Below are 26,846 nucleotides of genomic sequence, written 5' to 3'. Positions count from 1 at the left end.
CTCCCCCTGCCTGCGTGGGTTTCGCCCCACAACCCAAAGATGTGCAGGGTAGGTGGATTGGCCACGCTAAATTGCCCTTTAATTGGAAAAAAAATTGGGTACTCTAAATTTATTTTTAAAAATAGAGGTGTCATCTCGGCCTCCTCCTATGCTCCAGAACTAGTTGTGCCTTTAGCGAAACTGTTCCATTACAACTATGACATTAACAAAGTAAAACAATGTCTTGTCTAAAAGGCAGGACAAATCTAATCCAGCCATTTAATGCTCAGTTGGCCAGTTGTCAATCAACAGCAAAGTCATGGAAGATGATGTTGACAGTGCTGTCTGGCAGCAGTTACCAAGAACTTACTTAGCAAATCTCAATTTGGTTCCATCAGGATCACTCATCTCCCGGCCTCCTTACAGTCTTCGTCCAAACTTAACAAAAGAGCTGAGGTGAGAGTATTTGCCTTTGATACCCCAGTGTTTGATCAAGTGTGGCATCAAGGAGCCCTAGCAAAATTGAAGTCTGAGAATCTGGAAAATTCTCCACTTGTTGGAGACAAACACAAGTGAAGATGTCTCTGGTGGTTGGAATTCAATCATCCCAACTTCAGGACATCGCTGCAAGAGTTCCTCATGGCAGAGTCCGAGGCTCAATTATCTTCAGCTGTTTCATCAGTTACCTTCCCTGCATCATGTGATTAGAAGTGAAAATGTTTACTGATAGTTGCGCATAGTTCAGCACTATTCACAACTCCTCAGGTAATGGGAGGAATTTTTTAAAACGACTAAGTGTTATTTCAGGCGGGAAAGTCGATGCGAATTGTGCCAGCTGTGTGGCACGAATCCCATCGAGATCTTCCCACACTAATCATTTTCTTAGAGCCAGGGGTGATTCACGTGGAAACTGAGATGTATGAAATCTGAAGACAGGACAAGACCGAATCATCAGAGATCATGGCGCCATTTTTAAAGGGCATCCCAATTTCAGCCCTCACCATCAGAAAAGACACCCCCCGCCCCCAATCGCTAACATCTGGTCCCCTCCACCAAGTGAGTAACACCATGCTATGGGGTGGCCAAAGTCCCCCCCTTTAGGCTCCACCCCTTAGCACTGTCAGATTGGCACTGCCAGGATACCACAGTACCAGGATGGCAGTGCACGGTGCTGTCCAGCTATGTCCTTGACCACCTGAGGGCTCTAAACGCCTCCAAACTCCCTGGTGTGGTCATCATGTCTATCCAGTGAATTTGGCTGCGAGCAGGTCCTCATTGAGGAACCCTTTCACTTTAATGTCGAGTGGTGCCAGCTGCTTCTAGGGCAGACAAGTACCTCCAGTGCAGGCATGCTGTTCAGGCATCAGAGGTTGAAAAAGATCCAGTCTAAAAAATTTGCTGTCAGACAGAACACTCTGGGAAGCACTTCAGAGTAGAAATAAAATCCACAATGAAGAGAAAACACCCAGACAGAGCACCTGGTCTTTCTAGGATGCACTTCAAAGTAGAAAAAATCCATGATAGAAAAAATGCGGTCAGACAGGACACCTGCTCAAAAGAGGAAGCATTTCTTAGTAAATGGACCACGGAGTGCTATAAAATCAAGCAAACCTAATGCCTCCTTTGAGATAGCCTTCAGCTGTCAGTTAAGAAGCTTATAAAAGTTAATGGGTGCGAAGTTCAATGTACACAACCCAGTACAAAAGGGTAAAAGGCATGCTACAACATTGAAACCACAGAGTCTATTGAAACTTCATGGGGAGTTAAATGCTTCTCCAAGAAACATGCTGCACAATGGCTCTGGCCTGTGAGAGATTTTAGGACAGACAAGCTTCAGCTGTGTTTTTCTCTGTTACGGGATGTTAAGTATGAAAAGCAGCAGGCTTCAAGGCTTCACCGACCCAAAGCGATCCCCATCCCTGGGGAGACCCTTCACCTGGCCCCTTCCAGCCCAAGTCCCGCAGCCCCCTTGAAGGACCCCCCACAGCATCTAGCCAGCAGCTACTGTGCCCTTGTGCTCCCTGGAGATAAGTGGAGAGGGGTACTCAGTTTCTTGCTCTCATCGGAGTTCATGGCGCCTGGTCCCTGCTTTTAAGGACCAGTAGAGATTTCACCCAGCCGCTGCATTCGACTTTGAGATTAAAATGAATGTAAATTAAGGGTGATCAGTTGTGCCCGACAGAAATCCCGTTTTGGGGCTCTTCTCCAATTCTCCCGACATTACGGGATTTGTGCCAGGCACAATGCAGCCGGAGAATTGCCCCCAATGTAACAGTCCATGCCTGCATGCAGCAAGACCTGGACAGGATTGAGGCATGGGTTGGGAAGTGGCAAGTCATATTTGATATAAGTGGCAAACAATGACGAACTGCAACAAGAGAGAGAATCCAGCCATCACCTCTTGACATTCAGTGGCATTATCATTGTCTAATTTCCCCATCATCAAGATCTTGGGGGTCACTGTTGACTAGAAACTTGAGTGGACCAGTCACACAAATTCTGTGGCTACAAGAGCAGGTCAGAAGTTGGAAATTCTGCAGTAAGTGACTCAACTCCTGATTCCCCAAATCCTTTCCACAACCGACAAGACACAAATTAGTCACTTTACTGGATGAGTGCAGCTCTCCAATACCTCTTGAGAAGCTCAACATTACCCAGGACAAAGTAGCAGACTTGATTTTCACTCATCCATTATTTTAATTATTCACTTGCTCCTCTACTGGTTGCAGTTTGATGCTGTAGTATGCACTATACAAGATACATCAAAGTTTCTTCAACAACGATCTCTGCCACTTAGGATCTCTACTACTTAAGATAAGGGTAGCAGATGCATTGGAGCACCACCACCTCCAAATTTCTCCCCAGGTCACACACTTTCCTGACTTGAAAATATTATCATGGCTCCTTCATCATCGCTGGGTCAATATCCTGGAACCCGCTACGTAACCGTACAGTTGAAAGTACCTGCACTACATATTGCAGCAGTTCAAGAAAGCAGCTCACCACCATCTACTTGAGGCATTTAAGGAATGCACAATAAATGCTGGCCTTGCCAGTGATTCCCACACATCATTAATTTTTTTTTTAACTTAAAAATAGACAGGGGCTGGTTTCGCATAGGGCTAAATCGCTGGCTTTTAAAGCAGACCAAGGCAGGCCAGCAGCATGGTTCAATTCCCGTACCAGCCTCCCCGAACAGGCGCCGGAATGTGGTGACTAGAGGCTTTTCACAGTAACTTAATTTGAAGCCTACTGCCAATAAGCGATTTTCAGAACCAAAAACTGAATTATCTCAGCTAGGAATGGAAGGTTTTCTGCCGACAGATTACGGTGTGACAGAATCTAGTAAACTGAGAAATTGTACAATAAATCAGTTTTTGGGAGTATTGCATAATGCAAGTGGATGAGGTAAAGACAGGTGATCCCACTTCAACTGCACAAAAAAAAATATTCTTCAGCTGTTCACTTATTTATTTTTAATTCCTCATCAGAACACTGACTGGAGAAGAAAGAGAACATTTGGGTCGCCTGTGCAAGCGATTGATAGACCAGGGACGGATCTGGTATTTGAAGCAGCAAGGATTTGATTCAGCTTTGCAGTATTACACGAGTCCCGGCATCTCCCTAGAAAATGTCCTGCTTACAGCTGTTCCCCTTCCAAAGATTCAGCAAAGTGAGAACTCTGAAGTGAGTTTCAACAGTTGATGTATTGTAAACTGTTAAACAAATCTTGCTGGTAGATTCCTTGTAACATTATCTGTCAAGCAATGTGTTCCACTCATTGTACTGTCATTAACTCTTCCTGGATTCCCCATATCTTGTAACACATTTATATTATGCTGCTCACAGTAACCAGAATAGCTTTCAGCTGTGCAATCTTCATTTATTAGGTCTTTTTTCATCTCCGTCCACTTCAAAGAGGCACTTTCAGATCATAATTTCACAACAGTTTTGAAGAATTCACTCAAGTTTAAGTAAATGATGAATATAAAGCTGTACATTGATGTCTTTTAATCTAGTATTGCTTTGCAAGTGAAGGCAGCTTGATTTCAGTGGGACATTTCAGCCTCCGGGGTACCTGACAGATCTGAGGTGTAAGTTTTTGTTTTGCCTGAAAGACAAAATAAATAACTTTGTTGTTATGTTTGTTTATGGTGTGCTACTTTATAGACAATTCAATTATTCAATGAATAATAGAGAAGATATTTTCTGTGAACTCTTATTTGTTTGAAATGTTACGTGTGATATTTGCAAACATATTAATAATTATGTTACAAATTGTGCAAAGAGGAATTTTTAACACTGTGCTTTCATGATGAATGATGCCCACTGACTATAACTTGATTTGAAGTTACAATATCTTATTTTTGTTATGAGTCCTGAGTCACAAAACAATTTAATCAGTGATACAATTAATTGTAAAATGCAGCTACCATCATGGTCATACCAATACTATTTTTGGAAAGGTTTCACAAGTAATCCATGTAGACTATATGGCAAAGTATCTGTTAATTAAGTACATCCATTTTATTCCTCAGGTACATAAATTGTTATGTACCTTTAACATTTTCTCACACTAAATTGAAGATAAAATGTCCTTTTACTCACTATTTTTTAATTCCTGAATGTAGGCTTGCATAAATTCTATCCCAAATAATTCACGGTCTTCCTCTTCCTCTGGGTTTACACACTGGGGTAGAGTTACGTGGAGTTGAAGAGGATTATCCCTCAGATTCACAAACCTTTCAAATACATTAACCACATCAGATCAATGATAGACATTCTTTAGCATCATAAAAGTCAACCATTTGGCCCAATGTGTCCATGGCAGCTCTCTGATTGAATCTGTCTTCACCACACTCAGGTAATGCATTCCAAATCCTAACCATTAGTTACGTGAAAAAGCTTTTCCTCATGTCGCCATTAGTTCTTCTGCCATTCCATTCACATTAATTTGGTATCCTCTAGTTCCCGTATTTTCACAAACGGGAAGAAATTCTTTCTATCTATTTCTGTCTAGACTCCTCATGATTTTGAATACCTCTATCAAAACTTCTCTCAATCTTCTCTTCTCAAAGAAGGATAACCCCACCTTCTCTAAGCCAATCAGGTAACTGAAGTCCCTCAACCCGGAACCATTCCTGTAAACCTATTCTGCATCCTCTCTGGAGCTTCCATATAATTTCTAAAGTGTTGTGCCCAGAATTAGACAATAATCCAGTTGAGGATGAACCAGTGATTTTTGTAATGTTCCCCATGATCAGTGGAAGTATAAAATAACATTAAAACTCCAAATACTAATAATAATAATCTTTATTAGTATCACAAGTAGGCTTACATTAACACTATAATGATGTTACTGTGAAAATCCCCTAGTCGCCACACTACGGCGCCTGTTCGGTACACTGAGGGAAAATTCAGAATGTCCAATTCACCTAACAAGCACGTCTTTCGGGACTTGTGGGAGGAAACTGGAGCACCCGGAGGAAACCCACGCAGACAAGGGGAGAACGTGTATACCCCACACAGACAGTGACCCAAGCTGGGAATCAAACCCAGGACCCTGGCGCTGTGAACCACTGTTATACATCTAAGATCTGACATTGGAAGCCCCCACTGGACACTAATTCAGAATGATAAATCATTAAGTTAGTCCCACTTGTCAAACTATCTGGAACAAATCCACCCTTTCTGACTCAGAGGTGAAAATTTTACCAATGAGGCATCGATCAATCTGTCTGAACATTAGTATCCTGCTGAAATTCAACTCCGTATTTAGAAACTATATTCCATTCCTAGTTCGTAATGAGTAAACTTTTGACTGAAAGTCAGGACTGCTACCACAAGGTCATAGGCTTATTCGGCAAAATCTGTATATACCACTAAAAGGCAAACTCCACTTGTTTAGATCGCAACCACAATCAACAAAAGAGATAAGAGGCAGGATCAAGCTAAAAGTAAAGACTTAGACAATGTAAAGAAAAACGGGAATCTTGTCTTCTGAGAAGACTGTTACAAAAGAAAAAAGAAAGACTTGCATTGATATAGCAGCTTTTAAGACTGTAAGATGTCTCAAAGCAATTTACAGCCAATGAAGTACTTTGGAAGTTAAACTGTTGTAATGTAGGAAAGACAGCAGCAAGCTCCAACAAACAACAATGTGACCAACGACAAATCTGTTTTTATCATGTTAATTGAGAGATTAACTCCGGGCCTGGTGAGACCTATCTCAAATACTCATAATTTTCTAAGATTCTCTCTCAATTCACATATCATGAATGTCCTTGTGAAGAATCAACTGGTTTTCTGCTTCAGGGACTAGCCAGCAATTTTCCAACTGTTAAAATCAATAAGTAGAGAGACACTGATCGCCAAAGGCACATGGAATGACTGATTTCCAGTGCTTTGTTACCTTAAATTTATCATTTCTTCCATGCACACTGGGATTTTCTCTAGCTTGTTGCTTGTTAGAACTAGAGTGCCAAGATTTTCCAATTTACTGATGGCTTCTGGCAGGTGAATGATTTCATTCCTCTGTAGCCAAATTGTGTGCAGGTTTTTCATTCTGTCAGTGGAAAAATAGAAAATAGCAGAAAGGAAAGAAAGAAAGAAATTAAGGCTCTTAGGAATTTTGTCTGGTCTACCTCACACATGTACAGGAATGTTATCCAAATTTCCATCTATCCATGCTGGACATATTTTTCAAAAATAAATATTACATTTGCACTCTGCTATTGTAAATGCACAAAGTAATACAGATATATTGTACAATTACAGGGAGTATTTTCCCTGCATTATACATCCAACTCTCCCTAACCACCACCACCTTTAGAAATCCCAAATTGTAGCTATCTTGAAGGCTCAGCTACCCAGTGAGTAGCTGGCCCAGAGACACAAAATTCCCAGGTTCACATTTTGGTTTCTGCTGAATGTGTTAACAGAGATCTCAGTTTGGATACTAATTGTCAGGGCCCCAAACAGTTAGGTACAAGAAAATCAGTTGGATTTACTCCTCCTAGGGCAGCACGGTGGTGCAGTGGTTAGCACTGCTGCCTCCCAGCGCCATGGACCCAGGTTCAATCTCGGCCCCGGGTCACTGTCTGTGTGGAGTTTGCACATTCTCCCCCACAACCCAAAGATGTGCAGTGTAGGTGGATTGGCCACGCTAAATTGTCCCTTATTTGGAAAAAAATAATTGGGGGTGTACTTTAAATTTTAAAAAATTATTTGCTACTCCTATTCACTTTACAATGATGTCAGTTGAACAATCACTTGCGTGGACACCACATGATGTTTGGGTGATTCTCAGCTGTGATGCTTCTGAAGTTGTGTAGCCAAAAATAAGCTCTTTTATGAAATGTGTGTATGTGCTCAGCACATAAATAAATTGAAGACTTTAAAAAATGCATGATATTCATTTTTAGCACTACATGAGAAATAGCTGAATGAAATGTAATGTTAACCATAATAATCACATTTTTAAGATTGTGATACTGCAAGCCTTGAAAGATTTAAATCTTAGAAAGAGCAGGAAATGAAGATACTGTACTTGTATTAAAATCCTATTTGTTACCTGGCTACATCATCCGGCAGCTCCTTCAGTTTGTTGCTACCCATATCTAACCATTCCAATGCAGGCATGTTCAGAATAGCAGAGGGGAAGGTGGTGAAACAGTTCATGGACAGGTCGAGATGGTAGAGACTTTGTAGATGAGACAGCTGAAGAGATGAAAAACATTTGCAATGAAACAAGTTCAATCATCCACCAAAGTTATTAAACAATTGTTTTAAGCCATGTCTTATTTGAATGTGGCCTACACTGGTAAAACGGTGACCCAGATTTTGCAGTCAGAGTTAAGGTACAAACCTAGCTACCACATTGGTGGAGGTGAGAATTTCACACATAAAGAGGGGAGGAATCCCTCATTGCATGGGCCTCAGCGTGGCCCTGATGTGTTCTCAAGTGCAGCCAAACACAGTAGTGCAATGGATAAAAGCCACCCACAGAATCTGCCAAAAGTAAGCTCCTGCGGTGAAAAGCATAATAGGTTCATGCTAAAGTTATCTAAACAAAAAATAAATTAAGCCAGGTAATCGGAATCATTTAAAATAATTGAACATTTGTACATTTTTAAACAGACAGATAAATTTGCGAGATGGCACAATGGTTGGCCCTGCTGCCTCACAGCACCAAGGACCCAGGTTCAATACTGGCATTGGGTGACTGTGTTGTACATTCTCCCCATGTCTGTGTGTGTTCCTCCAGATGCTCTGGTTTCCTCCCACAGTCCAAAGATGTGCAGGTTAGGTGGACTGGGAATGATAAAATTGCCCCTTAGTGTCCAAAGGGTTAGGTGGAATAAGGTGCTCTTTCAGAGGGTCGGTGCCGACCCGATGGGCCGAATTGCCTCTTTCTTCACTGTCGGGATCTAAAAAATTTACCCGTTAAAATATTTTTTTAAAGCAAGATAAATAATGTTTAAAAGTCATTCATTTAACCATGTAATAAGTGCAATAGATTTTGTTAAAATGTCATATACATTAACATTTTAGAAGTCCAATAACTAATTTGAAAATCATCCTTCTGACCCTGGTGCTCTCACGGTGGGCGCTATTCCCCCCCCCTCCCCCCCCCCCCCCCCCACGCCGGGTGGGAGAATCGGCGGGGCGCCGCGTGAATCGCGCCACGCCGCCCCGACCCCCGCACACTATTCTCCCACCCCCCTGGAAACCAGCGGCGCGCAATTCGCACCGGGCCGCTCGGAGAACTGGCAAGCGGCGATTCTCCGGCCCGGATGGGCCGAGCGGCCGCTACGACACGACAGGTTCCCGCCGGCGCCGGCCACCCCTGGTCACTGCCAGCGGGAACTCTGTGGGAACACTGGGGGGGTGGGGGGGGGGGGCTCCTTCGGGGGGCCTCCGATGGGGTCTGGCCCGCGATCAGGGCCCACCGATCGGCGGGGCAGCCTGTGGGGGGGAGAGGGGGGCTCCTTCGGGTGGCCTCCGATGGGGTTTGGCCCGCGATCGGGGCTCACCGATTGGCGGGCCGGCCTCACCCCTCCAGGCCTACCTCCTTCTGCGCGCGGCCCCAGAACACCGGCTCCATGTTGGTGAGGGGCCGGCGTGCGTAAGACGTTCCCCGCGCATGCGCAGGATGGCGCGGCCCAACAGCGCATGCGTGGGATTGGGCTGCCCCAACTGCGCATGCGCGGGTTGGCGCGGTGCCCATTTGGCACCATGTAAGGACGCTGGAGCGGCGTGAACCGCTCCAGCGCCGTGCTGGCCCCTTGTGGGGGCCAGAATAGGTCGTGTCCGGGCCCTGTTTGCGCCGTCGTGAAACGCGACTGCGTGAACACTTAGCCTCAATATCGGAGAATCGCCCCCTTAGTATTTGCCAATTGTCTCTGGAAACATCTGTTGAAAAGAGATAATCAAAACATGGATAATTAACCCAAGTTCTCACCACAGCCTAGCCTTCCATTTCAATCCTGATATTAGTGAGCACTGGAGATGTGCAGAATGCCCTACCACAACTTTGTACTACAATGTGCACAACGTCAAGGTTGCAAGGTCTCGCACCAATACAAGAAAGGTAAATGCTAATTACTCTGCTATTATTAGTACATCAAAATCCAGGCTAATGTTTATTGTCTTGCCTTAGTCCATTAATTGTCAGCACAAAACATGGAGCATGGAACTGTTGTTACATGGAGACCAGAGTGGATAGGAGTGGCAGGTTTCCAATTCTGATCATCATAACTGCCACCAAAGGGACTGCAGCAGTTCAACAAGGTCACTCAAGGGTAACTAGGGATGGGCAACAAATGCTGGCCTTGCCAGCAACATCCACATCCCATGAAATAATTTTTTTTAAGGTTTAGACCACAATCCTGTAGTTTTCACGGTCATTTTCTAGTTCCATTCCATGGCATGATTTGAACTCATGACTTGATTGTCCAGTAACATAACAAGCGAGCAACCATACACTGCTAGGATTCAGGACTTCACATAAAATATTTGTGACATTTGCACATACTTTTAAAATAATTTTTGAAAGATGTAATTTTACTTATCTGTGATGCGGAGATGCCAGCATTGGACTGGGGTGGGCACAGTAAGAAGTCTTACAACACCAGGTTAAAGTCCAACAGGTTTATTTGGAATCACGAGCGTTCGGAGCATAGCGCCTTCATCAGGACTTTAAGACTTGTATGACTTCTTACTGTACTTATCTGTTGACATTGGTACAGATGTGTTTATATTTAGTTATTTCACAAATTAGAGTGTTTTCTCTAATTGTGCAGCAACTCCAAAGGCCCCACGCAGAGGACTGCCCCTTTAAATTGGCATGCGTACGTAGCCACTCAAAACATTTAAAGAGGATGTGCAATTAAATAAATCGCCGCGCACTCAAAACAAATTACAGAGATCATCACTCATGATCAAATGACCGAGCAGAAAAGATGAATGTAGAAGGAATATGACTGAAAGGCGAATTTGGAAAGCACATCCCAGAGATATAATTGCAAGGCAGTGAAGAACAGGTCAAATATTTATGCCGGGATCAATGTTCTAAATGTTACCTGCATTGCATAAAATTATTTTCAAGAACACTTGGCTCTATCGGTGGAACACTACACTCGCTGACGAGTTAACTTTGGATTTGTTGCCTCATTCACCTCCAAACTTCCATTGCAGCTCATGATGAATTCTCAAACAGTTGGAACCAGGACACCGTCAATTTTAAAATTTTACATTATTCCCAGGTAGATGTCAAATTTGGGGAGAGGTTAGTGTTTCTGACTGATCCAACCCTACCTTCTGTCCACAGATACTGGTTGAGTATTTGAAATGAAATGAAATGAAAATCGCTTATTGTCACAAGTAGGCTTCAAATGAAGTTACTGTGAAAAGCCCCTAGTCGCCACATTCCGGCGCCTGTTCGGGGAGGCTGTCCGAAAGAGCACCCTAAACAGGCTCCCCCACTCTATCCCTACAACCCCATTTAACCTGCGCATCCTGGAGACTAAGGGCAATTTAGCGTGATCAATCCACCTAACCTACACATCTTTGGACTGTGGGAGGAAACCGGAGGAAAACCGCGCAGCCAGTGTTTTCTGCTTGCATTTCTACATACTTTAGTTCAATTATATCAACTTTAAAGGTGTAATTATGCCAGACTAGCAGCTGCAAAGCTTAAATTTATCATATATACCCCCTGCCTGGGAATGAACTCCTTGCACGCTTCCTGACATGTAAGTCCAGAATTCTCTTTCTAGAGGTTATATTTCAAATACATTGTGAGGATTGCTCACACTTTGAACCTTCAAATCAAAATTCTAAAATGCCCAGGACATTCAACAATCACTATTTCCTTTTATAAATTTAACGTACCCAATTCTCTGTTCCCAATTAAGGGGCAATTTAGCGTGGCCAATCCACCTACCCTGTACATCTTTGGGTTGTGGGGGTGAGACCCATGCAGACACAGGAAAAATGTGAAAACTCCACATGGACAGTGACCCGGGGCCGGGATCAATCCAGGGTCCTCAGCGGTGTGAGGCAGCAGTGCTAACCACTGTGCCACCGTGCCGCCCCCAACAATCACTATTTTAACATTCCACTTGATTCATAGTAAGTGCACTGTCAAATCCTTCTGATGTGACACTGCCTCCTCCAGGGATCTGCAACCCATTACAGTGAAGCTAAAATAACAGTGTAATGGCACCAATAATTTTCATCATAGGTCTCAGACCAATGACACATAGACCAGGGGCGCGATTCTCTGAAATGGAGACAGAGTGTTCGCGCCATCGTGAACGCCGTCGAGGTTCACGATGGCGCGAAACGGCCCCTATCCCGATCGATTCAGGGCCCGAAAATGGGCTAGGAGCGGCGCCGCGTCATTTACACGTGCCAGGCCTTTGCGCCGCGTAAAGGCCGCGCCGCATACATGACGCGGCCGGCGCTGCATAACTGGCGTCACCCGCGCATGCGCGAGTTGGCCGGCGCATGCGTGGGTTGGCCGGCGCCAACCCGCGCATGCGTGGTTGCCGTCCTCCCCGAGTCAGCCCCGCAAGAAGATGTCTGATGGATCTTGCAGGGCTGCGGAAGGAAGGAGGTCCTCCTTCAGAGAGGCCGGCCCGACGATCAGTGGGCACCGATCGCGGGCCAGTCACCATTTGAGGCCTCTTTCCCCCCCGCAGGCCCGCGTTCCCGCGCTGTTCCCGCCGGCAGCGACCAGGCGTGGACGCCGCCGGGGGGAATCCGCCGTTTTGGGCAGGCCGCTCGTCCCATCCGGCATTGAGAATCGCGGGGGGACCGGTGAATCACCATTTTGGCTGTCTCGGGCGATTCACTGGACCGGGCCGCGCAAAACGCGATTGTGCCGATCTGGCCGCTTCCGGCGTCGCGGGAAAATTTGGCGACCGAGGCGATTCTCTGAAACGGCGCGGGAGCAGAGAATCGCGCCCCAGTTGTCCATAATTTAAAACAGATAATACAAGGCCCTTACATTTCAGTGCATGAATGCTTGTTTAAACAGTGTGGAAAATCCCCTAGAACAATTTTTGTCTAAGTCAAGAAACTGGATAAAATAATATATACATGCCTGTTTGGGTAAATCACAGAGATCCCTGTTTACAGATAGATCTAGTTTCTCCAGATTTTCACAGTCACCGAGTTCCTCAGGCACTTCACGCAGTCTGTTATAGCTGACGTACATCTCTCGAAGTTTTGTCAATTGTCCTACAGGGGGAGAAGGTAAAGATCTCAGCGTCACCACTTGCTCCCAGCATTAATCTATTATTTTGTTGTTAAGCAACAGAACATTGTTCATGTTAATTTGTTCAGATTCCTCAACTGAACATTTATTAACATTTTCTCATACGACACATTTTCTCATACGCAAGGTCCCACCCACAAGTTCTCACCTTAGGTACTTGACTGTAAAAAAAAATCTTCAGAACATTATTGCCGTTATTGCAGAAGACCTCAATTTACATAGTGCCTTTCATGGCCTCAGCAGTTCCAAAACACTTTATAACCAGTTAATTATCTTTTGAAGTGTTATAATGTAGGTAAACGTTAGCACCACTCACATTGTATTCAGAATGGACCCTTTAGGTTATGGGAACATAGTGATGTCAGGAAACCCTTCAGCCCCTCAAGCCTGCTGTCATGCAATGATGTAATGGCTGATCTGAGAGCTAACTCCATACACCCATCTTTGAACACCTTTGGTTAACAAAAGAAATCTTAGACGTAAAATTAACAACAGACCTAGCATCAGTTGTCATTAGGGGAAGAGAGTTCCAAACTTCAGACACCTTTTGTATGTAAATAGTATTGCCTAATTTCAATCCTGAAAGGTCTGGCTCTAATTTTTAGACTATGTCCCCTGGTCCTATGCTCTCCCTTCATCATTTCTCTCAATCTACTCCTAATTCCTCTTAATATTTTGAAAGCTATGATCAAATCACCCCTTATTCTTCTAAATTACAGACATTACAATACTAGTTTGTTGATGTGATTTAACCCTTGTAGTCCAGGTATTATTCCTCTGCACTCCCCCCAAGACCAATATATGCTTCCTGAGTTGTGGTGGTCAAAACTGTTTACTGTACTCCTGGTGTGGTTTATAAAGCTGAAACATGATTTCTACCTGCTAGTATTCTAGTTCTCTAGATGTGCAGGCCAACATTCTATTTGCCCCTTCGATTATTTTCTGTACTTGTTCATGACGTTTTAATGATTTATGTACATGGGCTTACAGGTATATTTTTGGACCCCCACTGTTTCTAGATTTTCACCATTTAGAAAGTACCTTGCTCTAACCTTCATAGGTCCAAAGTGGGTGACTTCACATTTGTCTACAATGAAATACATTTGTCATAGATTTGCCCATTTATTTCATCTACCAATATCTCACAATTTTATGTTTCTGTCTATATTGTTTACAATATCATTTGTCTTTGTGTAATTGGCAAACTTGAATATGTGACATTCTATCCCATTATCTGTATCATTAATGTTATAACCCGCCTGGATCCTTTTAGCTGGGGGACAATTGGTTATCCCACGTTCCTTGGGGAATATGAGCTCCCCCAATGAGGTGGAGTGGGGGATGCTGGATGCAGGACAGCTGTATAAATAGAGCTGACCAGTGTGGTACTGGCTTGAGAGGGAACCAGTAGTGAACTACTGGTACTTTGTACATAATGTTGTAAATAAAGTTACTTTCTGTTTGACTCTACAAACTCGTGCTGGATTCTTCATGGCCCTCACAAAAGTTAATAAATACGGAGTTGAGACCTCATCACAGACCATGTGGGACACGAACAGTAGCAACTCACCAATTTGAGTATTTGCCCATTATCCCTACTCTTTGCCTACTGCTACTCAATCAATTTCCAAACCAGGTCAACAATTTACCTTCAATTCCAGGAGCTAATATAGGAGTTTAAATCAATCGCTAACTTACTAAGGAATACATTTTTATTTTAATCAAATGATTAGAGCAAACATTTTGATTGGACCAGCAATTCAGTTATGTTCAAAGTTGTCCAATGTGGTTCAGTCAAATTCTTGGCAAAATTATTCTAATACTTGTAACTGTTCCCTTCTCTGCTTCACTGATGTAGGTAGGATCCATTGAGTCAGGTTACTCATATTTACTACTTTCAATGACGATTAGAACCGATCTCCTTAAATAGCTCAATGTAACTTTAGCATTAAAAGTCAATAAATTGTTTTTCCGGAAGGATAGATCAATAGTGGCAGGCATTTAAAGGGATATTTTGGAATTGACAGAATAGATACATTCCAGCGAGAAAGAAAAATTCCAAGGGGAGAACCTACCAACCATGGTTGAGTAAAAAAATTAAAGATAGCATCAAAGTTAAAGAAAAAGCATATACTTGCACAAAGAAGGGTGGCAGGTCAGAAGATTGGACTGAATATAAAGAACAGCACATTCTCCCCATGTTTGCATGGGTTTCACCCCCACAACCCAAAGATGTGCAGGGTAGGTGGATGGCCACGCTAAATTGCCCCTTAATTGGAAAAAATTAATTGGGTTCTCTAAATTTATATTAAAAAAAGAACAGCAAAGAATTACAAAAAGATTAATAAGGAAGGAAAAATTAGAGTATGAGAGAAAGCTAGCTGGAACTATAAGGATGGTTGGTAAGAGTTTCTACAGGTACTGAAACAAGAAAATAATTAACAAAGTGAGTGTAAGTCCAATAGGAAATGAGTCCAAGGAATTAACAAATACAAAATAAGGAGATGGCAGGTGAGTTGAACAGGTATTTTGCACCGTTCTTAACTGTAGAGGATACAAGTAACATCCCAGAAATAGCTGCCAATCAGGAACTGGAAGGGAGAGAGGAACTCAGGAACATTACAATCACCAGGGAAGTGGTACTGAGTAAATTGTTGGAGATTGAGGCCGACAAATCCCTGGGTCCTTAAGGCCTTCATCCTAGGATCTTAAAAGAAGTGGCTAGTGAGATAGTTGATGCATTAGTTGTAATTTTCCAAAATTCCCTGGATTTGGAGAACGTGCCATTGGATTGGAGATTAGCACATATTCAAAAAGGGAGGGAAACAGAAAGCAGGATCTAAAGAATCTCTACAGTACAGAAGGAAGCCATTCGGCCCATCAAGCCTGCACCATCCCTCCAAAAGAGCACTCTAACTGGGTCCACTCCCCCATCCTATCCCATAATTCCATCCATTGGTCATGGCCAATCCACCTAACCTAGGCACCTTGTACACTAAGGGGCAATTTAGCATGGCCAATCCACCTAACCTGCACATCTTTGGACTATTGGAGGAACCGGAGCACCCAGAGAAAACCCACACAGACACGGGGAGAATGTGCAAACACCACACAGATCGGTTTACTGGGCTATTTTGGAAGAGAAGGCACCGCTGGAAGGGATCAAGGCAAAGTGGGAGGAAGAGTTGGGAGAGGGGATGGAGGAGGAATTCTGGTGTGAGGTGCTCCAGAGTGTGAACGCCTCCACCGCGTGTGCGAGGTTGGGGCTGATACAGCTGAAGGTGGTACTTAGAGCACACCTCACAAGGGCGAGGATGAGCCAGATCTTTGAGGGGGTAGAAGATGTGTGTGAACATTGCAGGGGGGAGCCCCGCAAACCACGTTCATATGTTTTGGTCCTGTCCAAAGCAGGAGGATTACTGGAAGGAGGTTTTTAGGGTAATCTCTAAAGCGGTGCACGGGAAACTGGACCCGGGCCCTCGCGAGGCCATATTCGGGGTGTCAGACCCGCCGGGGTTGGAAACAGGTGCGGAGGCAGATGTTGTAGCCTTTGCCTCGTTGATTGCCTGAAGGCGGACACCTGTTAGGGTGGAGATCAACCTCTCCACCCTGTGCCCTGCCGTGGTGGGGGGACCTGCTGGAACCCTTGACTCTTGAGAAGGTCAGACTTGAACTGAGGAGAAGGATGGAGGGGTTCTACAATTCATGGGCATTATTCATTATGCACTTTCGCGAATTGGATTGCATCGAACATTGGGGGGGGGGGGATGTTGGGAGAGTTGGCGGTAGGGGGATAATATGTGTTCATGGTGACTATGGGTGATTCTTGATTCTTTTTTGTTATTTGTTTATGCTAATATGCGGGCTAATGTTTGGGGGTTTGGTGGGAGGATGGGATTGTTGTTATTGATATAGGGATTGACTTTGCATGGGTTACTGATTATTCTTTAATGTTGGGTGTAAATTTGGGAGAAAATGTGAAAAAGGAGGAGAATAAAAATATTTATTAAAGAAAAACTCCACACAGACACCCAAAGCCAAAATTGAACCCGGGTCCCTAGCGCTGTGATGCAGGAGTGCTAACCCCTGTGCCACTGTGTCCCTTCAGGCCACTTAGCTTAATATCTGTCATTGGGAAAATGTTAAAATCTATCTAGGGCGGCATGGTGGCACAGTGGTTAGCAGTGCTGCCTCACAGCTCCAGGAACCTGGGTTCAATTCCAGCCTCGGGTGACTGTCTGTGGAGTTTGCACTTTCTGCCCGTATCTGCGTGGGTTTCCTCCGGGTGCTCCGGTTTCCTCCCACAGTCCAAAGATGTGCAGGTTAGGTGGATTGGCCATGCTAAATTGCTCCTTCGTGTCCAAAAGGTTAGGTGTGGTTACTGAGTTATGGGGATAGGGCGGAGGTGTGGGCTTAAATAGGGTGCTCTTTCCGGTGCAGACTTGATGGGCTGAATGGCCTCCTTCCGCACTGTAAATTCTATGATTCTAGCATTAAATATGTTATGGCAGAGCAGTTAGAAAGATTCAAGGCAATCAAACACAGCCATCATGGTTTTGAGAAAGGGCAATCATGTTTAACCAGTTTTTTGGAATTCTTTGAAGAAGTAATATGTGCTGTGGATAAAGGGGAACTAGTGAATTTATTGTACTTAGATTTCCAGAAGGCATTTGATAAGGTGCCACTTCAAAGGTTATTAGAGAAAATAAAAGCTCATGGTGTAGGAGATAACATATTGGCATGGATAGAATATTGGCAAATAACAGGAAACGGAGGTTAACCATAAATGGATCTTTATCTCGTTGGCAGGATATAACTAAAGAGATCCATAAGAATCAATGCTGCAACCTCAACATTTCATATAAATGACTGGATGAAGGAACCGTTGGTATGGTTGCTAAATTTACTGATGATACAAAGATCAGTAGGAAAATAAGTAGCAAAGAGACCATAAGGAGGCTACAAGGTGACATAGATAGGTTAAGTGAGTTGGAAAAGATCTCAAAAATGGAGTATAATGTTGGCAAATGTAGAATTTGTCCATTTTGGTAGGAAGAATAAAAAATAAACATATTATCTAAAAGGCAAGAAATTGCAGAGCTCTGAGGTTCAGAGGGATCTGGATGTCCTTGAGCTAATAGTATGTTATAGTTTATTGCGAGGGGAATTGAATACAAAAGTAAGGAGGTTATGTTTCAATTGCATAGGACATTGGTGAGACCACATCTGGAATATAGTGTAGAGTATTGGTTTCCTTATTTAAGGAAGGATGGAAATGTATTAGAAGCAGTTCAGAGAAGGTTTACTAAACTAATACCAGGAAATGGCAAATTAACCTATGAGGAAAGATTGGACAGTCTGAGATTGTGTCTGCTGGAGATTAGGAGAGTAAGAGGTGATTTGATTAAAACATATAAGATCCTGAGGAGTCTTGACAGGGTCAATGTGGACAGCATGTTTCCTCTTGTAGGACGATCTAGAACTAGGGATCACTGTTTAAAAATAAAGGATCGTTCATTTAAGACAGATGAAAATAATCTTTTGCTTGCAGAGGATAGAGTCTCTGGAACTCCCTTCCTCAAAAGACAGTGAAAGCAGAGTCTTTGAATGTTTACATGATAAACAAGGGGGTGAAAGGTTACCTGGGGTAAGTGGGAGGTTACAGTCAGATCAGCCAAGATCTTATGAACGGTGGAGGAGGCTCCAAGAGCCAAGTGGCCTACTCCTGCTCCTAATTCATGTGTTTTGTCTTTTTAGGTAAATCCTACGTATACTATACGATAGTTTCAAAGCAATAACATACAGTACAAGAGTACTGTGTAATAGTGTAACTGAACTATAGCAAATGAGAATCTGCATGCTTGGTGAAATATGAAGCTGCTGTCTGAACTGAAAAAAAACCGATCTTAGATTGGGGAGTGGTTAGGCTGCCATCACCCCATGGCTAACAATTGGAGAAAAAATTTTTAAATTAAAGGATTCAAATTTAGTGTTAGAAGGTATATGTATGATGAGAGGAAGCAACAGGCCTGGCTGTATATGCCCAGGACAGTGCAATAACCTGCCAGCATTCATTGGCAAGGCTCACACATGAAGAATGGTCACTTGAACAAAGTACCAAGGAATAGCTGGCAATTGTGTTGAATTCCATCCAGGGTATAGTCTGTTGGAAAATTGGGACAATGGCAGAGAATTTCAATGTAAAATTAATCAAGTATCCTGAATATATCTTAAAAAACTGTCTACTGCATATATATTTATTTGTATGTAGTCAAACAGGAAAGTTTCTTGGTATAAGTAATGAAGTCAGCTCTGACACTTGTATGATAGATAATGGCTGTTGACCATCAAGGACAAGCTCTTGGGCACTGGTCTGAATTCCTCTGTCTCCCTGTGACTATAATCCATAGATAAACATTACCTGCTCTGGGTTCTGCTGAGAGTGTAAGAAAGCCTGGAAGGAGTAAAGGTCTCCCAATCCATCAATCAGGTCCCTTCAGAGATCTCGTTTGTGAGCTTTTGTTTTCTCTTTTCTTCTGCTAGGTCTTTAACCTGGGTAAATGGTACCGTAAATCAAAGTGGCAGCAGCTTAGTGCAATGGGGGTTGATGTACAAATCATTTAGCTTATTGTACTGATATATCAAAATTATAAATTTAAAAGATGAAAAATACAAAATAAGAGTGCTAGCACCCGAGAGGTTGTCCTTGATGACGGCAGATGTTATCTATTTTGCAGGATGACGACAAATGTTATCTATTATGCAGGTTCCAGTTTTCTTTTTTATAATACAAGTTATTCCTTTCTTTATGACCGGGGTTCTCAACCAGGGATCTGTGCACCACCACCTCCACCCCACCCCCACCATAGTTTGAAGAGGTCCGCCATAAATAACCAATAAAAGCTTTTGTTTAATTAGTTGGACAATCCAGTTGATTGGCGTTACACCGTCTGTCCAAACTGTTAAATAAACCAATCAGTGCAGAGGTTACTGGTGGTGTTGGGCTGGGGGTTGTTGATGTGCTTCAGATGTGGTGATCAGGGCAATTAAATGAAGAGGAATACCCTAGGACTGGGTCAACAGGGAATAGGTTGCGGTTATCACCTGCAGCGTCAATTCATTTAGTAAGGAGCAGCCGACAGTAAGTAATAAATAACCAGCAACAACATTAGAGGTACCAGAGGTGAGCTTCTTCTTTCCACTGTCATGTGAGAGTACCTTTAAAAAATGGGTGTTTATAAATGGGTGTGTATATACATATCTGTAGTGAGAGTACCTTTACGAAATGGGTGTTTATTACTGCAGTGATGTCAGAGAGTGGGTGGAGCTGGGCTGTCTGTCAGCTTTTTCTTTTGCTTTAGGCTTTTTGCTGTAGGGTGGGTTTGGTTTCATTTTAGTTTTGGAGAAGCTGCAATCACAGCAGGATGTGTGTGGATCTCTGCAAGCGTATGAATGTTCATTTGCTATTTCAAAGTGGTAACTGCTCTCAACAGTGAATTTAAACCTGATCTTGTTGCTAAAAGGGTCTTTTGTCTTTTGAATGTTGTTTGGGAATTTATTAAGGATTAATTAGTTTTGTATTTGGGGGTTGTATTTGAATTGATGGTTGCTAAGAAGTTCACTGTATGTTTTAAAAAGGTTAACTTGAGTTCATAGAATAAACATTGTTTTGCTTTTAAAAATACTTTTCCATTTCTGCTGTACCACACCTGTAGAGTGGGCCGTGTGCTCCCCATACCACAATCTATTAAAAGTTGTGGGTCAGGTGAACTCAATGATACACTTTGGGGTTATCTAAACCCTGGCCCATAACAACACCCACACACTCCAGTGGATACCAGTGATGCTGGGATTTCGAGCCTGTTTCAGGTCATATTCTGTGCTCATTTGTTTCTGACATGGAAAAATAAACTATCTAATTTCCAGTTACCAATTAAAGCGGGTGGGGTTAATATATGATTGGGTTTTAAATCATATGTGTAATAAATAGAGTTAACAACTGTTTCCAACCTCTCTCAATGCAGCACTTCCTCAGTATTCCTGGAGATTAAGTGATCATTTTTTAGTCACATTAGACAAGTAAAACAAACATAATAAATGTATATGCATATTTGTATTATTTTAATACAGAAAAATACTTATGCTGCAGTGTTTTTCTAATATAATATGAGGGGGGGGTGACTCAGAAGCAAAAAGATCGAGAAGCCAATGAAACTACACATTAATACCATATAAGCAAATCCAGAAAGATGGCAGGGCAAGTTAATACAATGGTTAATAAAGCATTTGGGTCAATTTGCATTTTAAGTAGTCACAGAATATAAAAGTAAACGAGACCATGCTAGAACTTTATAAATCACTGGATGGTCTCAGTTCGAGTATTGTGGACAATTTTGAGCACCAAACTTCAGGAAATATATGAAGAACTTAGAAAGGACATGGAGAAGGTTTGCAAGGATGTTACCAGGGCCAATAGTTATAAGAGAGGATGGTAAAGTTAGGACTGTTATCCTTGGCACAGAGAATGCTAAGAGGTGACCCAATAGAGGCTTTCAGGATGATGAGAAGTTCAATAGAGTAGATAGAGCAAAACTATTCTCTCTGGCAAGTGTGTCAATAACCACATTCGTAGATTCAAAATTATAGGCAAAAAAACTAGAAGGGTTTGCTGATTTGATTAATATTTTTAAAAGGGAGTTGGACAGGTTTTTAAAATGAGGACAGGGTGACAGATCAAAATGTGGGGCTGAGGAGCAAATCATGACTGTTCTTTTAAAGTGTCAGCACAGGATTGATTGGCCAAATGGCTTCCATTTCTGCTGTAAGTTTCTGTCATTCCATGATCCTGCGATGAAAGATGCAATAATCGAGATGCATCCGCTTAATATAAATATTCAACAGAGCACAAGAGAATAGTCCCACTCGCCATAACTGGTCAAAATTCACTTGTGCAAACCTATTTCCTTTGGAATCTCCTTGACTGAATTTCGTGACAAGTTCAGCACTAGAATATTGTCGAATTTTCCAACAAATCGAGGAATAATTTCCAAGCCAGCTCTGTGAATCTGCCACTCTTGTAAGTAGGTCATTTGTTGTAATGCATCTGGTAGTGACTGAGAAATAAAATTAAATGTTAGCAGTCGGCACAGTAAAACTTACAAACTAAGAGTTCTCTGCAGGCGTAACTGTAACAAACTGAACTAGATCTCACAAGAATACACGCAAACTAGCTAATAAAATGTGGTAGCATAGTCAAATGAAAGAGACAAGCTAGACCCAGAGGCCGATTAAAACTGGGCTACTTTCATACACATCTGGAATAGCAGTAGCAGGGGCTTTGGAATGAATCATCAAATTTCACTTGCTGATTCGAAATGTGACACAGAGGGATCCATTATATGAACGAGATATATTTAATCTCTTCCAGTTTTTCCCCTCTATCTCTTCAATTTACTGTTACAATAAGTTTTAGGCCAAAGAAGAATTACAAGGCTAGTGTTAGATGTCTGAGTTGTGATGAAAGACTGAAGAAACTACAACCTGCGAAGGATTATTTTAGAGGTGATCAAAGAGATGTATATAGGAGGAAAAGGTAGTTTAAACCGGTTAGGACCAGGGAATACATGTTCAAATTTGTAAGAGGTATTTCAGGATGGATATCAGGATTACATTTCAAAAGTACTTAATTGTAAAGCACTTTAGGATGTCTGAGATTGTGAAAAGTGCTATGTAAGTGCAGGTTTTCCATTTTATATCTTCATGCAGTGTGTTCAACACTTACAATGGACTTCCAGGGAGAAAGGTGGAGCAAACCTCTGGCATAATGTAGCAGATACATCAGTGTGAATAGTATAGGCTTGTTCTGAATGGGTGAATTGCCTTCCTCATCCATAATTCCATTGTGACTGTGCAAATCAGGATCTTTTTGCCTGTACATCTCCAATGGTAAATTGAGTACGCTGAGCCTAGTAGTGGCTCTAGTTTTTCAGCAACCAGAATTGGACACAATACTGACCAGAACAGTGGATAGTTTGATCACAACTCCCTGTAATGAATATTCAATCGTTTTGGCTACAACGTACTTCAACATTCTGATTGCTTTGTTAGACTGGTTGAATGTTGATCCTAATAAGATTCCTTGGTCTCTTTCAAATTCATCTGAAGTCTTTTCATTGGAAACATGCACATTGTCTACATGGTATATTTCAGACTTGTCTGCATTAAATTCCATCTGCCAATGTTCAGCCACTGACATGTTGCCCCTGATTATGCAGTCAGCGACGAAGTGGCCTTGTTCATGGCTGACTGCACTGAGAAATATGAACTTAACTAACTCGTAATGTTTGATCGCTGGACCATGACTGTAAAAAGAGCTTTGACCTCTTGTTGCACCATGGTCCACTGACAAAACAATCAGCGAGACCTTTGCAGCAAAAATGCCACACGCCGTGATAACATCATGACCTGGAGGCATTCCCACTGAGGTAATTCTTCAGCACAAAGGCGGGTAATAATTGTAAATGCTTTAAGTCGGTGGTGGGCAGCCTGCGGCCCGGTGCCACATGTGACCCATCAGGTTCTGAGTGTGGCCCACGAGACATTTTGCTGATTGTTGCCCACACGCAGAGTTGCTGGTTTCTAGCTGCATAGCTTTTTTCCTACTGGTATGACTGAAGTGATAAGCACGTAAAGCAAGGACACATGAAGTGAGGTGTGTGCTGATTGCTCCCATTGACTGTATGAGAGCCATGTGCTCCCTCTGCATCCAATCACGCATAAATATTTCTTTTATTTTTACCACTTGATGTTGATGACAGTTCTATTTATATATGTATGATTAAACATTTTCAATAACTTGTTACGAAATATTCAGCGTGTAATAAATACGTTCAATCTTATTCAAGAGTCATGGTTAGTGACTCCTGCTCGAGGTGGAATTTCTTGGACCTTTTTTACCTGTTTTTGAGGTGCATGAACACTGAGAAATAGTCACGCTCCGTCAGTGGGGCTGGCTTATGGCTTACCAGACGAGGAGTGTAACGAGTAAGAGGCAGCAGCCGGGCTGAGAGATTATTCGAGGTGCGTCAGAGGAAAAGGTGGCGGAGAGTTCTGGGGGGGCGTTGCCCACCCAGTGGTCGACTGAGCAACTGGTGGACTTTTTAAATGTCAAGTTCCAACAGCAGAGGCAGGGGGCCTCAAAAAAGCTGGCGACGGTTGTGGAGCCCCTTAGGGTGACTAATGAGAGAGTGGAGCAGAGGCTGGAGGTGCAGAGTCTGCCACTCCAGAAGGTGGAGGAGTCAGTGGTGGAACATGAGGGGCCCAGTTGGTCTCATCGGAGGCAGAGTTGGTGCTCATAAGGGAGGGCCATAAGAGGTTAAGGGAGAAGGTGGAGGACCTGGAAAATATTTCCAGGAGACAGAACGTCTGGATCATGGGGCTGCCTAAAGGGATTGAAGGAATGCAAGCCACAAAGTATGTGAGAATATGTTCAAGAGGTTGGTGTGGGAGGGGCTCTTTGACCGCCCCCCCGTGGAAGGGAAATTAATGAGTTGCCCACTTCGAAGCATGCTGGGAAATGCGTGACTATAGTTTAACACTGCTTTTGAACGGAAATAAGTAGGTCAGGTAACGTAAACAAAATACCGCTTAATATTTTGGACTCGGCCTTATTATGATAAGTTGTTCTTCTGAAGGACAACAAAATGCATACTTGAGTTGTTTTTAAACCAAGAGCAAAACATTCGTATTTCCACTTGTGCATGTTCTCAAGGTTTATCTCTTCAAAGTTGTTTATTTCACACTATAAATATAATGGTTTTCAAGTGTATAACTCAGAGTGCTGTGGAATGGCTATGCAGCCAGACCACTCCTCCTCCGCAAATATTTGTGTCAATAAATTTCCTTAAATCGAACCTCGAAGAATTTGTCTTTATTATAATTTCCACGACCCCCCCCCCCCCCCCCCCCCCCCCGAGGTGGATCGAGTGCACAAGGTGCTGAGGAGGAGGCCGAAGGCCGCGGAGCCACCAAGGGTAATGGTGGTGCGGCTGCATCGTTTCCTCGACAAGGAGAAGATTCTAAGGTGGGTGAAGGAAATGAGAAAGTGCACCTGGAAGGAAACAGGCTGAGGATTTCCCAGGACTTGGGTGCGGAGTTGTCCAAGCGGTGGGCCGGTTTCAATCAGATCAAAGCTGCCCCCGACAGGGAAGGAGTGAAGTTTGGGGTGTTGTATCCTGCTCGTCTGTGGGTCACGCACTAGAATCGAGAATGTGGGGAATTTGGGTCTGAACACAGGGCAGCTTGGTGAACTAAATGTGTCTGGGTGCGGAGTGGGTAAGTGTGTTTCACTGTTTTGAGGGAATTGCGGGTGAAGGGTGGCTGGGATAGAAGGGGGGTAGACGGCAGTCTCGAGCAGGGGCCACCATGATAGCTGGTTGGCTAGTTAATGGGAGTGAAGTGGGGAGGTCGATCTGTGGAGGGAGTGGGGGATGGTGGGGTTTTTGTTTTCTTTGTGCAGGGGAGTGAATGGCAAGGGGGTGGGGGAGAGGGGGGATGCTGATGCGGTGGAGTTTGTGTGGCGCAGTTGGTTAAGGGGATTCTTGCGCGGTGTCCGTTCATTCGTTGTCGCAGCGTCTGCATGGTCTCGCCAATGTACCACACTTCGGGACATCCTTTCCTGCAGTGTATGAGGTAGACAACGTTGGCCGAGTCGCACGAGTATATACCGCGTACCTGGTGGGTGGTGTTCTCACGTGTAATGGTGGTATCCATGTCGATGATTTGGCACGTCCGCGCTCTCAAGACCAACCGCAGCATCGTCATCAAACCAGCAGACATAGGAGGGACCACTGTCATACTGAACAGAACGGACTACTGCAAAGAAGTATACCGACAACTCAACAACAAAGAACACTACATACAGTTACCCACAGATCCGACCAAGGAACACATCCACCAACTTAACAGACTGATCAAGACCTTGGATCCAGATCTTCAGAGCACCCTACGTGCTCTCATCCTACGTACTCCCCGCATTGGAGATCTCTACTGCCTCCCGAAAATACACAAGGCCAACACACCAGGACGTCCTATCGTTTCAGGCAATGGGACCCTGTGTGAGAACCTCCCTGGCTACATCGAGGGCACCTTGAAACCCATCGTACAAGGTACGCCCAGCTTCTGTCGCGACACGACAGACTTCCTACAGAAACTCAGCACCCATGGACCAGTTGAACCAGGAACATTCCTCGTCACAATGGACGTCTCGGCACTCTACACCAGCATCTCCCATGACGACGGCATTGCTGCAACAGCCTCAGTACGCAACACCGACAACTGCCAATCTCCAGCCGCAATTCTGCAACTCATCCGCTTCATTCTGGATCACAACGTCTTCACCTTCGACAACAAGTTCTTCATCCAGACGCACGGAACAGCCATGGGGAGCAGATTCGCACCCCAATACGCCAACATATTCATGCACAAGTTTGAACAGGACCTACTCACCGCACAGGACCTTCAACCAACTTTATACACCAGATACATCGATTACATTTTTTTCCTTTGGACCCACGGCGAAGAATCACTGAAACGACTACATGATGACATCAATAAGTTCCATTCAACCATCAGACTCACCATGGACTACTCTCCAAAATCAGTTGCATTCTTGGACACACTCGTCTCCATCAAGGACGGTCACCTCAGCACTTCACTTTACCACAAACCCACGGATAACCTCACGATGCTCCACTTCTCCAGCTTCCACCCTAAACACATTAAATAAGCCATCCCCTATGGACAAGCTCTCCGTATACACAGGATCTGCTCAGACGAGGAGGAGCGTAACAGACATCTACAGACGTTGAAAGATGCCCACGTACGAACGGGATATGGCACTCGACTCATCGATCGACAGTTCCAACGCGCCACAGCAAAAAACCGCACCGACCTCCTCAGAAGAAAAACATGGGACACAACCGACAGAATACCCTTCGTCGTCCAGTACTTCCCCGGAGCGGAGAAACTACGTCATCTTCTTCACAGCCTTCAACACGTCATCGATGAAGATGAACATCTTGCC

The 26,846-nt window shown here is 43.6% G+C and overlaps 2 protein-coding genes across 4 annotated transcripts in view; one reads left to right on the top strand and one right to left on the bottom strand.

Annotated features, from left to right (window-relative positions):
- trmt13 (tRNA methyltransferase 13 homolog) overlaps nt 1–4,121 on the top strand; it is a 72,104-nt gene extending 67,983 nt beyond the window's left edge. The window contains exon 11 of the mRNA XM_072511391.1: nt 3,471–4,121. Within this exon, the coding sequence (XP_072367492.1) occupies nt 3,471–3,684 (214 nt within the window). The 3' untranslated portion in view covers nt 3,685–4,121. The remainder of the gene's footprint in view (nt 1–3,470) is intronic.
- Nucleotides 3,441–26,846, bottom strand: part of lrrc39 (leucine rich repeat containing 39) — a 32,073-nt gene continuing 8,667 nt past the window's right edge. For 2 of the 3 annotated variants that reach the window (XM_072511390.1, XM_072511387.1), the window contains 6 exons: nt 21,720–21,876; nt 12,590–12,726; nt 7,553–7,698; nt 6,392–6,544; nt 4,588–4,721; nt 3,441–4,090 (listed from right to left, as the gene is read on the bottom strand). In XM_072511390.1, coding sequence (XP_072367491.1) covers nt 4,029–4,090; nt 4,588–4,721; nt 6,392–6,544; nt 7,553–7,698; nt 12,590–12,726; nt 21,720–21,876 — 789 coding nt within the window. In that variant the 3' untranslated portion in view covers nt 3,441–4,028. The remainder of the gene's footprint in view (nt 4,091–4,587; nt 4,722–6,391; nt 6,545–7,552; nt 7,699–12,589; nt 12,727–21,719; nt 21,877–26,846) is intronic. The other variant, XM_072511389.1, reaches the window with a different exon arrangement.

Source organism: Scyliorhinus torazame, chromosome 7 (genome assembly GCF_047496885.1).
Source record: "Scyliorhinus torazame isolate Kashiwa2021f chromosome 7, sScyTor2.1, whole genome shotgun sequence".
NCBI lineage: Eukaryota > Metazoa > Chordata > Chondrichthyes > Carcharhiniformes > Scyliorhinidae > Scyliorhinus > Scyliorhinus torazame.
The sequence above is the reverse complement of the archived record's forward strand: the minus strand, read 5'-3'. Positions and strand labels throughout refer to the sequence as shown.